The 17,049-nt window shown below is 37.0% G+C and overlaps 1 protein-coding gene across 1 annotated transcript; it reads left to right on the top strand.

Annotated features, from left to right (window-relative positions):
• The first annotated feature begins 1,725 nt into the window (after positions 1 to 1,725).
• Positions 1,726 to 16,690, top strand: cracr2aa (calcium release activated channel regulator 2Aa). Its single transcript, XM_077568350.1, has 18 exons — positions 1,726 to 1,856; positions 5,306 to 5,730; positions 7,210 to 7,321; positions 7,398 to 7,584; positions 10,116 to 10,262; positions 11,317 to 11,407; positions 11,516 to 11,611; positions 11,853 to 12,040; positions 12,109 to 12,180; positions 12,340 to 12,385; positions 12,502 to 12,581; positions 13,709 to 14,012; positions 14,089 to 14,221; positions 15,273 to 15,354; positions 15,607 to 15,721; positions 15,807 to 15,908; positions 16,030 to 16,106; positions 16,347 to 16,690. The coding sequence occupies exons 2-18, from the start codon at positions 5,440 to 5,442 to the stop codon at positions 16,432 to 16,434; spliced, it is 2,211 nt and encodes a 736-aa protein (XP_077424476.1). The 5' UTR covers positions 1,726 to 1,856; positions 5,306 to 5,439; the 3' UTR covers positions 16,435 to 16,690.
• The last annotated feature ends 359 nt before the right edge of the window (positions 16,691 to 17,049 follow it).

The following is a 17,049-nucleotide window of genomic DNA, read 5'->3' as shown; positions in this document are numbered from 1 at the left end:
GGGTCCATAGTCCTAATCGGGCCAAAGCCCAAAATATGACATGGCGGTGCCATCTGGATGGGCAAATTCTAGCTGTGATTTTTTCCCCCCATGTCCATACATCCCTAGTTTATATGTTTTGGTATGATAGACCTCTGATAATGGTAGCTTTTTAGTGGTTATCACCTCATGAAGTAAACGACCCATATATATATATATAAGGGGTGGGAATTTTTGAATGCCTCATGATTCGATTTGATTCCGATTTTTGGGTCTGCAATTTGATTCAGAATCAATTTTCGATTAAGAACGATTTTCGATTCAAAATGATTTGATTGACAATGATTTTTGCTTCAATCTATAGATGTGCAAGGAATTGTAATGATCTACTCCAGTCTGACTCGCTAATGCTAATTAGCGCGCTACTCGCGGCACTTTTATCACTCAAAAGAATGGCTCCACACTGCAAAAAAACTACTTTTATTGGAATAACTTGATCATGACTTTTTCCTTCTACTCTCTAATGTGGCTACAACTTAACAGTGTATCAGACCGCGTGGAACCACACTGCCCCTAAGTGGCCAAATAAGTTACAACATGAACAGCACTTCAAATAAAGGCACACACAGACAAAGGCAAGACAGTACAAATAATTTAAATAAAAACGATTTTGGGACATTTAAAATCGATTCTGAATCGTACTAAATGAGAATTGCGATTGTTATGAGAATCGATTTTTTTGGCACACCCCTAATATATATTGTATAGTTTATATATTTATATATATGAGCAATGAGTTCCCCCCATTGGCATTGTTTTTTAAAGTATGTATATGTATATATATATATTTTACAATTTCCATGCTAAGAGAAAGAGTTCATTGTTGCTTACCTCAGATTTATCTTGAGGCCTGTGCTTTAGCTTCGATAGCCTCTGTGAAGTGTTCTTTCCTTCCAGTGCATATTGTAGACCCGTTTGCCTCGATCCATCGCGCTTGTGTCGCTCCAAAAACACTCACTGACATGTTCTGGTATTTTCATTTACATTCCAGCACCGCTCATTGGTTATAATTAGCCTATTTGGGATTTTGGGGCCACACAGCATGGCAGGACAATAAAAACGTCGGCTCTCAGTCGTGTGTAATACATATTTAATTCCCGGCCTGAATTTGGTGCCCCAGTAAGTCAGTATTGAGTATTTAGTTTCATAGGAGTTTGGAAAATTTTGATAACGTTTCAGTAGATTTTATATTTATTTCACTTACTAGAGTTAATTTCTTCAAATAACCTAATGTGTATGTTTTTGTAATGCTGGAGTAAGTTGGAGTACCCAAAAAAACACGTGGAGAAAATGCAACGTCCATACATCAGATCTTTGAGGTAGAGGTTATAAAGATAAACACAGCCATCTGCTGGATGTTGTCGGGAACTGCTCCCTTGTCTCCAAATTGTTTGGGGAGAGATGAGATCAGTTTAATTTGAATTAAATTTAATTCATTTTTTAAAATTAAATTAGTGTAATTTCCTTTTTTATTTTAATTTTAGTTTTAGTATACATGTTTGTCATTCGAATTGGGAAGATTTTGCTGGCGTTCCTCATTAAAGTCTCACTTCGTTTCACAGATGTATTTTTTTAACAGTGTCCTGATTTTTGTAGCGACAAGATGGACCAGGAACTTAGGTGTTCGCGTTGCTATAGTAACCCTCGATAACAGCCCCGCCCATTTTGTTTGCCCATCCGGCATGAAGTCAGTCAAATTCCACCACTCGTGCAGTTGTAGACTTATCCGCCCCGCACTTATCTGCGTGAAACGCAACAGGGTGATACCAACCAAGGCAAGGAATTAATCCAGAGAAATGACTGTTTCCATTGTTCTGGTACGTACGGCTTCTGAGTATTTTATTATCTTAACGAATTTGAGGTAAATTAACCTGGCACGAGGTGACTTGCTAACGTATATGTATTTTAGCTAGCACGTATGAAAAGTGTATGTACACGCGTGACGCGACTGCAATGTAAAGAGACCTGCAACTGTCCCAGGAAGTTTCGCATGACAAGGATGTGAGTTTTAACCAATGCTGAAATTTTTATGTTAACCGTAGTTTTGCTCTGTTATGCTTTCCTCCACTTTTTAATTAATCGTGTGGCGACGTGTTGAGGTCATCCCTCCTCAATAAAAATATCTGTTTCTGTTTAGTTCTTGCTTCAGTATAATATGGAAGCGTGCTGATATTTTATTAGAAACGCAAAAACATTACTCAACAATAACAATGGATGCCAGTGGCCATGATTATTAATTTTGTTGTGACAAATCTGCAAATGATCTTGTTTGTGGACCTCATACAAACTAATTGTGTGATCAACAGTCTTGTAAAATGCTGTGATCGTTTGGGACAAAAAACATAGGCAGCAACTTAGAAATCATTATTTTATACACAGCACAGTAACTGAACTTATTTGACTACGCAAGCATCATCTGACAGCTGTTCCATGTCAAACATGAGCCTTCAAGTCTAGAGCTAGTTTCTCCTGTGCTGTAGAAAAGTGTGTCTAGTCTACAAAGTAATGCAAATAATGTGTCAATTTAATATTGTTCAAATTCTCCATATTGTTACAATGCTCATGTTGAGTTCAGCTACAATATGTTGAATTTTTTTTTTTTGTGTCTGCGCCTTAAAACATTTCTTAAAAATTGTGGCTAGAACTTCAGTCAATAGTTAAAAAATCCGCAAAGTGTTAATCCAATTCAATAAAAGTGTTTGTGTTTCAGAAGCCTCTCGGCAAGTGTCAACACCGTGAGAGACTTCTTAACAATACATCCGTTCCTCCAGCCTATAGGACACACTTAGAGATGAGACAATGCGGTCTAATGAAAAAGAAAACGTTCACTTCCTCTTCTTGTTTCCTCTTTTATACGCAAGATGGATCAGTTGCGTGTGGTGGCTTAGCGTTTTGTGAGCGCTCATGCTTACAAGAAGTTGCAGAATGTTTTGAATGCTTTGTTGTAGATCAGTTGTCTATCTGACACTTTGAATGAATGTTATCAGGAGCTACCAAATACTCTCACTTGTAAGTTGCTACTTGCTACATTAATAAAATACCATCAAGAATATTTGAGATGCCGATATATTCAGGTTTATGTTTATTATCGTTTAGTTTTTGTGGTTGTAGTTTGCAGTAGTGTATCATATTGATGTCATTTCTAATATTCCTAATATCTAATCATTACATTGTTAAGCTGATACCTATCTGTCAGGATTCATAACAATGTTTATTGATAAAGGCAGAATTTTTGACAGAGCTCTTGTATTTTAGTTGTGTACGTGTGTTTCATTTTGGCGTTGATGTGTGTGCTTGTGATGCAATGTTTATAAACAAGCAGTCTTCCAAACTAGTACACTTATATTTTTTGTTGTTATTATTACTATTATTATTATTATTATTTTAGCATGCATGAAACCAGATGGACACTACTGTTCCCATTTTACCACCATTTTTTTTTCTGAATAGCTGTCAAAAAATGTCTTAGAAAATGTTAATCTTTCCCAATGTAAACCTCAGTTTGCATTTATTAATTTATTTACTTTAATGCATTTTAATAAATTTGAAAACAAATACGTAAAAATAAAATTATTTTGTTTTGTTGGTAAATGTAGAAAAAAATGAGTAATTTGGGTGATGCTTGAAAATGCTTTTAGTGTTGCCAGTGGAAAATATCAGTAATTCCCAGCAAGTGGCCAATTTAATGAATATTTGTGTGCGTGTGCATGCGCGTGCACGTGTGTTTAGATCTATCATTACAGAACTCAATTCTAATGAAGTTGTGACATTGTGTAAAATGTAAAAAAAAAAATACATAATGTAAACACAAACATGTTTTTGTTAAAACATTTTTAACCTATATTCAGAGTGATTACACGACAAAAACAAGATATTCAAACCAATGAACTTTACAATTTTTATGTATAGATGGTCTAATTTAGGACCCGGCCGATATGTTTTTTTTTTTTAGACCGATGCCGATTTTTGGCAGAAATAAATAATTAATCTTGTGATTATTTTAAAAAACATATCATGCATAAAATAATTTTTCACCTTTTTCATTGGATGTTGCTTATATGCGGATTTTTGCTATTGATATTTACTTACTTGGTTTGAGTTACAGGTCCTAAATGAAACCATTCTTACTTGTGTACAACTACAGCACTGTAATATGGTTAGAGTATGATTAACTTATTTGCTCTCAAAACGTACAAATACATTCTATTTAAAATGTTTTAAGTGTCCCAAAGACATATTTATAAGTTTTTTATGTTTTTTTTTGGTAATGCTAGAACATGCAGAAGGTTTTGATGCAGCCTCTCAACTGCAAATAACGGTTGAAGAAATGTTAGTTATTACACAAAGCAGGTGTCAGCAGAGCAAAATAGATCAACCAGGGCCATGTTGAAAAAAAAAGCTAATTGACTCACATTTCTAAATATATTTGTGAATAATCATGAAACTTAGCTATGTTCTAATGCTAGTTGCTGCAAAACGGAAACATAGAAATATACTTTTTTTTTCCTGATGAAAGAAGAGAATCTAATCTTTCTTTTGGTAGGTTCCATGTTTTTATAGCTATAGAACACAATATTCTATATTACTCAAAAGCCCAATGACAAAATAAAATGGTAAGAAATAAAAATAAGAATATAGCTACTAAAATAATAGCAACTGAAAAAGCAATAATAACAAATACTGTGTGTTCCTGCTGTTGGCCTCCTAGGGGCAGTGTGGTGCCATGCATCCACTTATAATAAAAACAGACAACAGTTGTGATTGAATTCTATAAAAATAAATCGTTTTTCACAGAATGGAAAGAATTTGTGCCTTTGAGTAGTGTTCCATTACCTCTGTGTATGTGTTTCCACAGTATTTATGTGTTAACATGCGTTATTTGAAGAAATATCACAAATTTTTCATTAGCATGTCAATGGAATCCCTCATTGACTTTAGCATTAGTGCTAGCGACGTTTTAAAAATGAAACACGTTTTGTATTGAAATGTACAGTACATTGTGTGTAATTCTTCTTCTTGTGTGTTTAGTTTTACAGTAAACTCCAACTGGGTGTCATTAAGCATTTTTAAAGAAACTTAGCGTCAACAAAACGACATATCCATTGGGCAACGTGTTTTGAGTGTCCAGAAAAGCGCTATATAAGTCTGATGCATTATTATTATTGAGGTGGTTGGCCTGATTAAACCTATTTGTTGACTTTACTGTAATTCAGAAATAATATGAATGATAAACAGATGAACTAAATATTCTTTATCTCTTTTCTAGCTTTTAGTGTCAAATTAATGAGGCAGTTGCTAAGAGATGATGCGTTACATCGCTGAAAGCCTCTGATGCTGCTTAGCCTGTAAGCACGACTTCTTCTGAGATCTGTCTCGTGCACACCTGGCTCCTGCCGAAGTATGACTGAGGTCCTCAAATCACAGCAACCCACTTGCAGCGCACCTACCATGGCAGCGTTAACTGTCCCCTCTGCCCTCACCAACACCGCTACTGGCTCCAGGATGGCGCAACAAGGGCACCGAAGCAGCGAAGAGCATGGATGCAATGAAGAGCCCCTCAATTGTGAGAGTGAGTGGCCGAAGCGGGAGAGTGGGCATGTTGGTCAAAACACTGTCCTGGAGAAAACGCACGAGTTCTTCCAAGTCTGTGACATTGAGAAAAAGGGCTTCATCACCCAACGTGACATGCAGGTGAGGTGATCAAATTAATTGTTTTGTGGTAGCTGTGTTACATTTGAAAATGGTAATGGTAATTCATTTTTGGAAATAATAACTGTAACATGTAAATAATGTATCAATGTTGTGTTACATTTTTCTTTTCATGTTTTATTTAGTCTGTATGTGCAATACAAGGACAATCTGTTCTCTGATCAGTGATTCTGAATTAGACATGAAGAGATTGCGTCTTCTTTATCCAAAGCTGCATAATAAAGACTGAAAGGAGAAGGTGGCAAGGACAGTTTCGAGAGCACCATGGTTGCTTTGTGATCCAGGCTCTCCACTCACATTATTGTGCAGATTTACGTATCCCTCAGATGTTGCCAACCATTGATGAAGCACTCGTGAACACAACACACACATAGAGGAGCTTTGATATCCCAGCCTGTTCTAATGAGGATTTAGAGCACCACTTGGTGCTGTTAGTTATAATATCATCTTGTATTTGTTATGCTATTGCTTTCAGGAGACTAATTCTGTGACTTAAGTGTTCTTCCTGGATAACACACTTTATCCTACCCTTACCTATCTCCACCCTGGATTAAATTGGTGGACTCTGTCAACAGTTTCAGCAGTGTAAACATATCCTAACACCACACTGCCTACAGAGGTGTGGTTGTTGTTTTTTTTCCTTCTTTGCTAAACTCTCCTGCACAGTCACTGTCATGAGTTGTTGGCTTGACCTGAAAGGGATTGAACCTTTAGTGAAGAGTCCCTCCCGTGGTAAATAGTGTCAACTTTGATCTAGCAGTCTCCCACTTTAAGGCATTTTATTAATTGGATACCCTAAATTTCATATGGGCCTCAATCTGAGTGTGGATGGGTTTTTGTCTTTATGCGCCCTGCGGCTGACTGGCGAAAATATAGTTAGGTTAGAAAATGGTTGCATGGATCTCATAAAAACATCTTATACCTTCCTTTTAAAAAAAAGAAGTAATTTCTTTACCCTTCAACGTATTGCTAATCGTGATAACTCTTATTATCAACATGAAAAAAAAAAATCCTTCAATTAAATCAAAGTTTTCGAATTGTTGGGAAAAGCTTGGCTCTACAAAGTGTTTGAAAGTGAAACGGATACATTTGCCCTAATAAAATGAATGACCAGCTGTTCTCGTCAATCATTGAGGACTCTACTGGGAATATTCCAGATGCTTCACGGTGAGGTTGCCCCATACATGTGCATGTAACTACAGTATAGTTAAATCACATATTACGTATAATCATTGCTGCGTTTAAAAGTAATAAAATGAACATCTATTGGGTTACTTTGAGCACCCTTATGTAAATGTATTATAATTATTGTTGTTGTTGTTTATTACTGCTATACAGAGGCTGTGCTTATGGCTCTTATATCACAGTTGTTATAGCTACACACCGTTGTATTGTTCTCAAGGCTGTGTCCTTGTCAATAACAGCTGCTAATGACACAACTGCTTGTGTCATGTAAAACAGAGGCTGCTTGGCGAGCTCCCTCTCAATGCGGACGAGTTGGAGAAAGTGTTTGACACTCTTGATTCTGACAGCAATGGATTTCTTACCCTCGATGAGTTCTCCACTGGCTTTAGTAGGTTCACTTTTAAGTTCTCATTGATGAAGAAACTGCTACACGCCTTATGTTATGCATATCAATTGTTTTCTAGGTGAATTTTTGTATGGCAGGAATATTGCTTTAAACGACGGCATGGGAGATAAACCCCACCACACAAAGCCTCCAGAGGTCCTCTACCACAGCCGGTGGGAAGAGAGCGCGGCAACTACAGAGGATGACGAGGAGAAACATTTTTCCATGCTGATGGAAAGCCTCGGAGCCAACAATGTCTTTGAAGAGTAAGTATTGCGTGAGTCACCGATTTAGTCAATTCCAAATAGTTGAACACTTTTCCGGCGCCTCATTTCTGCCACTTTGTCATCACTTTTGTGTTGATCACAATTACTTTGTACAATCTGTTGTACGTCAATGACTCGGTATGTTTTCAAAAGGCTTTTTACGCTATTCTTTATAAAATGGCCCTACAGGTTACTGTTCAGCACTTTCTATTCTACTCGAAGCAACTAAAATAATGTATTTTTGGTGGAAAACCATATTTAATGTAACTTTGTGCTACTACAAGCAGACATGGCTTTTCATAAGAAAAATATGTTCTGTGGTGCACTAATTAAAACCCCATTTGTCCTGTGAACCCAAGTTTACTTGCAGTTTTTGTATGATTTATTAGTCACAGTGTCAGTGAGTGCATTTTCGTTTTTGTACTTTGGATGGCCTAAAGAGAGGCCCTGAAGTTCAGACCACAGTGAGTGGCATTCTTTATGAAAGCTGTGGCATGCATGTTACCTCTTCCGTATATATATATTTTTAAATTAGGAAGATAATTACACTTGCAATTATTCAGAATTTTACATTCATAGCAGGACTATTTTCTAGAAACTGCAGTACAGTACTGCTACTACATAGATCTTATCACTAACTACTTTGATAAAATCTTACTAAAACTTGATATCTTTTGGAGATAATCTCTTTTCTATATCTGAACTTAAATTATGTACTTGTCAGTGGTTACTTTAGTTGTTTGTTTCGACTTTATGATACAGTATATTGTATTGTGATCGAAATTGGAACTACACTATTGCCCTTTTGCACGTGATGTCACAGCCCTCATGGGAACGACCCCTCGGGGACACTGGACGGCAAAAGAGCCACTCGCCTGTATTGTAACCATTGAATCTCATACAGCGTAAAGTCCTTCATCTAATCGATTATCTTATAAAATGGTCATATCTTGCTTTGCGGTCGGTTGTACAGACGGACAAAGGAGTAAACCAAATGTTACACTTTATCGCATACCTACTAATGAAGACGAAAGACGTAGATGGATAGCAACAATCAACAGAAAGGACCGGCAGCACACAAAGTATTCACGGATTTGCAGCAATCATTTTTTGCGAAGTTAGTAGATAAATGTTGTAATTAGTAGATAAATGTTCAAACATTTTACTAGTTAACATACACTCTAACAAAGATTGTAACAGAGGTGTTGAATTGCGTGTTTCAAATCACATTAACGAGCCAGATAGTTAGCGTCCACTTCAACTGCACGGACACACAGCTTAGTTTTAAAATGTACCTTCTTCAAAACGATTAAGTGCATTTGACTGTTTAATAATGGGGGATTTCGAGTTTTTCACTCTGGAGCCGGAGTCGTATTCATGAAATGACCGCATAGCATGCCACTAGGATAGTCATTTGTTCCATGCTAGTAAACATAGTAACTTAACATCATCACAGCGTTTCGATATAGAACGGACTGTGTAAGAATGAGTCAGTTAGCACGATAAACAAGTTTTACCTTTGCATTACGAAGTATATTGTCCCCCGGTGTGAGCGTAGCATCTCGACCCAGAGAGACTCAGCCAGCGACAAGCTTTTGAATCAGCCCCGGTGTAAGGAGAAGAGACGGCATTGGCTACATAACGTTATAGGTCGTGCGCTGTGAATTCCGGCAAAGTCGGCGATTTGATTAACTTAGTAAAAACAGCAGGTAACAGAAGGTAAGGGGCTGTTTTCAAACTAGCGATCTCCAACTAAAGTAAATATCGCGCTCTATGAATCCCGACTAAATGTGCAACTTCGACTGACAGACGACCTTCAGTTGAAATAGTAGATTCCATGGCTCTATGGGCAATAATAACTTTTCATTTATAAAATAACAATCGCTAAGTCACTAAGTCGCTCCGGGTCACGTCCACTTCCATTCAACAATCATTTCCTTCCGCCGTCCGTCATAGGGCAGTCACGTGACGTTGGTGCAAATGGTCAATATTCAACTCAGTTTTCTCAGGGAACTCCAAAAACAAATTCATAAAGCAGGTGATGCACATCTTGCCCACCAGATCTGAGGTTAGAGATGAGACATGACATTTGAGATCACATCCTTTTGGGCAGAACTAACCTATATTGATCCTGACTAGAAATTTGACATTTACTACGATAACGAGAGAGAAAAAGACAGTCTTGCAGAAATGTGTCACTGAACTTTATGCTTCTGGAGAATATTTCATTGTTTGACTTGGTCTATTTACCAATTTCCTGTCAAGTTTACACATGATTAGGATTATTAATTTTAAATGATTTTAATTGAGGAATGATTTGTTCCCGTTTTTCAAGTCTAATATCATTGTAGCCTTTGAAAGTTGAGTTCTGAATTTTCTAGTTCACTGTAATTTGTCTTCCGCGTAAATGATTGCATCTGATAAACATCTAGTTTTCGCCATGTCATACAAAATTAATTTAAATTTCTATCCCAACAATGGTGCACCTCATCTATAATGCACGTTTACATGTAACCCCTCTGTGTCATTAGCCCTGCGGAGGTACGCAGTTTGTGGGCCCAGCTACGCCGAGATGAACCACACCTTTTATCCAATTTTGAGGACTTCCTGGCAAGGGTAACATCCCAGATAATTGTGGCTAACCAGGAAAAGAGAGAGATAGAGAGCGCTCTGAAACGGTTAGGAGATATCTTCTTCCTGTGGATTATATTGAGCTGTTAAAAAAAAGTCCTCGAAATTTTCCTCAGCTGTACGGCAAAGTCCTGCGAAAATTACGACATACAGACGCTCCCCAACTTACGAACGAGTTCCGTTCCGAGCGATCGTTCGTAAGGTGAATTTGTTCGTAAGTTGCTTCAGTGCTATATTTTGTATTATAATTTATGTTTAAAGAGAATACGTACAGTACTGTACTACGTATGTTAGAGAGAGAGAGCGAGAGACACACACAGTATGTACATGTACGTAATAAGATAAATAAAATGAAGTTTAACTTACTTTTGGAAGATGTACTCGATGCTTAAGGATTTGATGGAGGAGGAGGAAGAGGAGGATTTTATATCATGAGAGATTCTTCGTCGTCGCTGGAATGGGCTTCAAAAGTTACTTCCTCCTCCGTAACTTCAATGTAGGAAGAAGTTGAGGGTCGCAGAGAAGAAGATGAGGGTTGATGAGTATCTTCCTTGGAGGATTTACTAGAAACTGGCCGAAAGAAGCGATCTAACTACGATTGCACAGTTTTCTTCTTTTTTTCATCATAAATGATGCGGTAGCACTGTATGGCATCATTCAATTGATTTGCAACCTTTGTGCAACGTTCAATATTTGGGTCTTGCTGCTCGAAGAGTGCGATGGCTTTATCTATGAGCGACAGGCGTTTCTTCTTCTTCCTCCTCCTCGACACGTTGCTGAGCCTCCAATGCTGGGTGAGCTCTCACAGCGCCAAGCGTCAGTATTAGCGGCGGAAAGAAGCACTACAGTACTCGGAAAAAGGTGCGCAATAAAAAATCTAACTTACAGCATCTCTTTCCGAACATTGTTTGACATGCGCGCAGACATGTTCGTATGTACCGTTGTTCGTAACTCGAATGTTCGTAAGTAGGGGAGCGTCTGTATTCTTAAGTAGGCTCAAAGTAACAGTTGTTAACAGATAAATTATAGATAATGTGAAAATAATTTGAACTAACTATTTGTGATGCAAACAGAGCAGAGCTCACTATGCATGTCCTATAGAAAATCAGCTACGCATGATGATGAGATCCATCGCCTCTACGAGGAAATGGAGCAGCAAATAAAGAATGAAAGAGAACGGATTGTGTTGCAGGTAAAAAAAGAAAAAGTGTTATTTCTAAATACCGTCGTCAAACAATGAATCTCATTCGCCAACCGTCATTGAGCTTTGCGTTTGTAACTCCCTCTCTTTTCTCTGAAGGACGATAAGAGGTTTGTGTCTCGCAGTCAAGACCTTGAAAAACAGCTGACCACCAAGGAGAAAGAGTTAGAGCAGCTCTTTCAGAAGCAGAGGAGGGTGAGTGACGAGTTGACGAGTGCACCGTTCATTTTGCGCACGATTTTTCAGTTCAGAGACATGTCAATAAGTCAACTGCTCTTTTATATTCTGTATGTTAGGAAGGATAACTAGCTTGACCTAGAGAAAATCATTTTTCTATTTTTATTTGTACTAAAACTATATCGCTGCGATATATTCATGTGGTCAGTGAAGCGAATGAATGAATGAGATTGTTTTGCCACCACGCGTCCATTTACAGCTGGAAAATCAGTGTCAGGAGCTTCACAGTGAACAACATGTGACCAAGGTGGAGAATGTGAAGCTGAAGAAGACAAATGATGACCTAGCGAAAGAACTGGATCACACCAGCCAAGAACTTTTCTTGGCACAGGAGCAGCTGAGTCTCCTCCACCAGCAGTCCACACAACTCAACGAGGAGAAGGAGATGTCAGTAAAACCCCACCCTTAATGCCAAAGAGCCAATATGACAATAACGCATGTGATGTTTGTAATAGGGAAATGTACAGACTGACGGAGGGACTCCAACGTGAGCGAGCAAGCCTTCTCAAACAACTGGACCTGATGAGGTGTGGATGTTTGCTTTGGGGGTCAACATCAGCTGTAAAAGCTACAACACTTTTTGACAATTTTATTTTGCTGAGTCAATAATTTAAGCTTGTAGCCCACTTTCACTTTTTTTTTTTTTTTACCTACCATCTTCAATATTTTCTTTTTTATTATTTCAGGGAAGTGAATAAACATTTACGAGATGAAAAGGACATTTTCATTCAGGTTTGTGACATACATGAAAGAAGTCTACCGATTGTTGTATGTCAAGTTTCTTTAATGCATGCCTCTCAAAGTGAGACCAATAATGAATGTGATCACTCATATGTTTGGCGTTACAGAAACCCAAAAATTGTAAGAATACAGGATTACAGCCAAGGTCCTTATATAATGCTGGGGGACATACATACTTCCCAAAAAGGTAAAAGCATCATTATGTGCAGAGGAACCTTCAAAGTCTAACACAGATCTTTTCCATAACACTTGAATGACTTGGCATTGATGTAATTACAAAAAAAAAAAAAGGTAAGATGAATGAATTTGTTACTGCATCACAATATTGCATTCGTGAAACCTTTATTTAGCAGGATTTCCCAAAATTTGAAACCTGTCAGTTTGGAAAGGCCAGCAAGAATTTTGAAAATCGGACAAGGGGTTCCGGAGAAATTGAGCTTTTGTGAGATGTTTTTGTGTAATATTGCTTTAACAAAATGTGGTGGAAAAAAAACACCTAAACTTAATTGTTTTTCAACATTACAAATTTCAGTTAGAAATATAAATCAATTTTTCGGGCAGGCCGAGACATCAATGTGTCAAAATTAGTGTCATGTTTCATATGCCGACACTTGCCCTAAAAACTCAACGTAACTAGCACGGATGGAAGATTATTGGTGAGAAAGCAGAATAGGTCATGTATGAAAGCAACCAACACTGTCGTTTCTTTTTCTGAATTTACTGTATTTGTTTTGTAGAGGATTTTTGAGGCATTTGATGTGTTCATTCCACATGTTTTTTTTTTTGACAATTCTACAAAGATGGTGGCAACTTCTCACGTTGCTACTTTATTAACTGTCCAGACAATGGTTTACTTTCATAACCATTATACAAGTATAGAGAGACGTTAACTAAAATAGAGTTAATATAATGTAAACTTACTTGGGCTTCCTGGTTTCTGGACAGATTGTCACTTAGTGGTCTTTTATTAATGTTGCTGGAATTAATAAGGTAAATGTCTTTTGACTGGCAGTACCACACATCTTGACCTTTGTGGTTCATTACTATGTACCGTTTGAGTGAATGCATGTTTAAAATGTCAGCTACTTAGGAAAATTGTTATTTTTTACATACAGTGATTGACAATTATTTTATATTGGTAATATTGTACGAAATGGAAGTTGAACTCCAAATTGGATTTATCTGGTGTTTGCCTTGGAAGGTTCCACTATACATGTCATTTTCAATAAGACATTTTGTTAAGAACAAAATAGTTATACTGCGCCTCGTTTTGCTTTAATATAACCTGTACCTGTCTTTAAAACGTATCTGCAGCGAGGCGGAGGTCGAGGATGTAAGGCAGAATCCAGCCACTGTGTCAAGCAATCCACGTGGTTACTTGCAGAGGATCATCTCTATCGAGGAGGACCACCTCCCACATTTGCTCCAAAATGGCGGTCAGACCCAAGTCCCCCTTCAGCCTTTTATTGAAGGCGAGGAACTGTCAGACCATGAAGGGAATATGGACTTGTTGATGAGCGATATTTGCTCTGTTCAGTCGCAACAGTCACAGGGAGCTGGAGAAATAAGTCCCATGTCTCCAAGGGGTCAACCTGTTGGCAAGGAGACCAGCATAAATGTAAGCATATCAGCATCTTAGTGCTATTTCTCCCCTTTTTTTCCAGTGAGGAGTCAGCATGCTTCTGTTTGTGTAGGAGGAAAGCAGTCTGTCGCTGACTGACCGTCTCTTCAAAATCGTTCTGGTGGGAAACTCCACCGTCGGAAAGACCTCCCTCCTTCGACGCTTTTGTGATGACTGTTTCAATCCTGACACTTGCGCCACTGTTGGTATGAATCCCCGCTCTTTGTTAGTCAAGAAAAGTAATATTTAAGTTTGTTTGATATTTATTACCTTCTATTTAAAAATGTCTACATAAAAATAAAAATAAAAAAATCAGAGGATGTTGATTAAGAGGGAAAAACGTTTTTAACAATGCTATTAGGCAATGAAATGTGGAGAACACGTTTATGTCGTTTACCTCATGATTCTGAGGTTTAGTTGCGCTTGTGTGGGTTTTCTCCTGGTACGCTGATTTCTTCCAACATTACAAAAACATGCTTCTCTAGATTAAATGTTTACTATAAATCAGTGTCACTCAAACTTTTTAAACTGAGTACTACCACAAAGAAATACTATATATATTAGGGGTGTGAATCTTTGTAATGTAATGTCTCTTTTTGGGTGCGTGATTCGATTCAGAATCGATTGTTGATTAAGAACGATTTTGATTCAAAATAATTTGATTGACAATGATTTTTGCTTCAATTCATAGATGTTCACAAAATTGAAATGATCTACTCCAGTCTGACTCGCTAATGCTAATTAGTGCTCTCCTCACGGCACTTTTATCACTCAAAAGAACGCCTCCACGTTGCAAAAAAAACACCTTTTAATGGAATAACTTGATCGTGACTTTTTCCTTGTGGCTACAACTTAACAGTGTATCAGACTGCATGGAACCCTAAGTGGCCAAATCGGGTACGGGAAGACAGTATGAAATAATTTAAGTAAAATCGATTTTGGGACATTTAAAATTGATTGCGATTCTTATGAGAAAAGATTTTTTGGCACACCCCTAATATATATTGTATAGTTTCTTTCACATTGTTGTAAGACACTATAACATTATACACAGTTTGATTTTTTAAGTCAGTGATTCATTTGCATACCATTTGCGTTTTAGCTCATGTAATTATACTGATGTCATTTTATAGTCATATAATTTTCATATAGTTCTAGGTTAGTTTTGTTGCTGTCTTTGTGTTGTGCTGTTTTTTTTTTTATTTTTATGATGAAGTTAGAAATGCAGAAAATGTAGTGCGGATATTGAATTTGCAGGTATAGACTACAGTGTGAAGACAATAAGGGTGGACGACTGCCAGGTGGCGCTGCAGGTCTGGGATACAGCAGGACAAGAAAGGTAATTCAGCCACTTGTCACATGATTGTGATTTCATTTAATTTTCTCCTTTTCGTGTTTTATTGTGACATAGGTTTTGACTTTGACACTACTGCATTTTTAATCAAAAGAAAATCAGTTTTTAATTAAAAAAATCACTTGTCAATCATTTTGTGATTTTGGAGCTGCTTTGAAAGTTGACTCCTTACTCAGCTGTTTGTTTTTTTTCAAAACAGCCTCTACTTTTTCAATTTACTGTCTCCTCCCTTGTCAGGTATCGAAGCATCACCAAGCAATTTTTCCGCAAAGCTGACGGGGTGGTGGTGATGTATGACATAACAGTTGAGCAGAGTTTTACAGCTGTCAGACAGTGGCTGACAAGTGTGAAGGTAACGTCCCCCCCCCCGTTGTATAATAGCCACAATGTATAGATTTACTCATATGTTTGTCTACATTCTCCTGTCTTGTTCATAGGAGGGCTCGGGTGAAGACATCACTTTAATGCTGTTGGGCAATAAAACTGACCTAGAAATTGCAAGACAAGTGCATAAAACAATGGGCGAGAGGCTAGCTAAGGTCTGTCTTGTTTTTCTATTAGTGAAATTTGCCCTCTATTGTGGCACTTTGCTTATCAGCTATAGTTGTATTGCATTTGTCAATACCGATAGGAAAAATACATGGTTTGTGTGTTTTTAAGGACTGTCAGATGACTTTCTTTGAGTGCAGTGCATTCTCAGGGTACAATGTGATGGAGGCAATGCTTCATCTGGCTAGGTAAGTAAGAGTCCATTTGCAAAAAAACAAACACCAAAATTCCTTTCCAAAGTGTGACATATAGTTTTACTGAAATCAAGTGGGAATTTATTATTTGATTGTTACTTTTCTCGCTCATGATGAATGCGACAAAGTATCACATTATCAGTGTTGGATTTTTAACACATTCGCTTTACAAATTTCACTTACTGTACTGAACAGGTGATGATGTCTTGTTTTTCCTCCCATTTTGTCACTCAGAACCCTTAAAAAGCAAGAGGACCGAGAAAAAGAGAAGACTGTCCAGTTGGTCAGGAGCTCATTGGAAAAGAAAAAATCCTGCTGCTAACCGATAAGCACACACTTGCACACTATCACTTATTCTTAATGTCAACAAAACTGTCTCCAGCACACCAAATTATTTTCCAGTTGTATTATTATATCATCAAAGACAATTTGTCAAAACATTAAAAGTTGGCTTTTTCCCTATCACATACAAGATTTTAAATATCTAGTATTAATCCAGTGATTTTTCACACAGTTTCTTTATCTTTGGCAGTACAACAATAACTAAAAGTGACTTAAAATAATAATAATAATATATATATATATATATATATATATATATATATATATATATATATATATATATATATATATATATATATATATATATATATATATATATATACTTAAAATGACTTAAAGTGACTTAAAATAATATATATATATATATATATATATATTATTTTAAGTCACTTTAAGTCATTTTAAGTATATATATATATATATATATATATATATATATATATATATATATATATATATATATATATATATATATATATATATATATATATTGGTGTCCCGGGGACTGTTCTGACCATTACGTTGTTACAATCGTTGTTCACTGGGTTCACTGGTTCATCTGAATGTTGTCATGTGAAAGTGTAGTATTTGCTGC

The sequence above is a fragment of the Vanacampus margaritifer genome, chromosome 6, assembly GCF_051991255.1.
Source record: "Vanacampus margaritifer isolate UIUO_Vmar chromosome 6, RoL_Vmar_1.0, whole genome shotgun sequence".
Classification (NCBI taxonomy): Eukaryota; Metazoa; Chordata; class Actinopteri; order Syngnathiformes; family Syngnathidae; genus Vanacampus; species Vanacampus margaritifer.
This window is presented reverse-complemented; position numbering and strand designations above follow the sequence as displayed.

Excerpts from the sequence above, each read along its gene's own strand:
- cracr2aa (XM_077568350.1), top strand. The coding sequence starts at position 5,440 with ATGACTGAGGTCCTCAAATCACAGCAACCCACTTGCAGCGCACCTACC. Across the intron at positions 5,731-7,209 it reads TCACCCAACGTGACATGCAG|AGGCTGCTTGGCGAGCTCCC; the intron begins GTGAGGTGATCA and ends CATGTAAAACAG. Across the intron at positions 15,355-15,606 it reads GATACAGCAGGACAAGAAAG|GTATCGAAGCATCACCAAGC; the intron begins GTAATTCAGCCA and ends CTCCCTTGTCAG.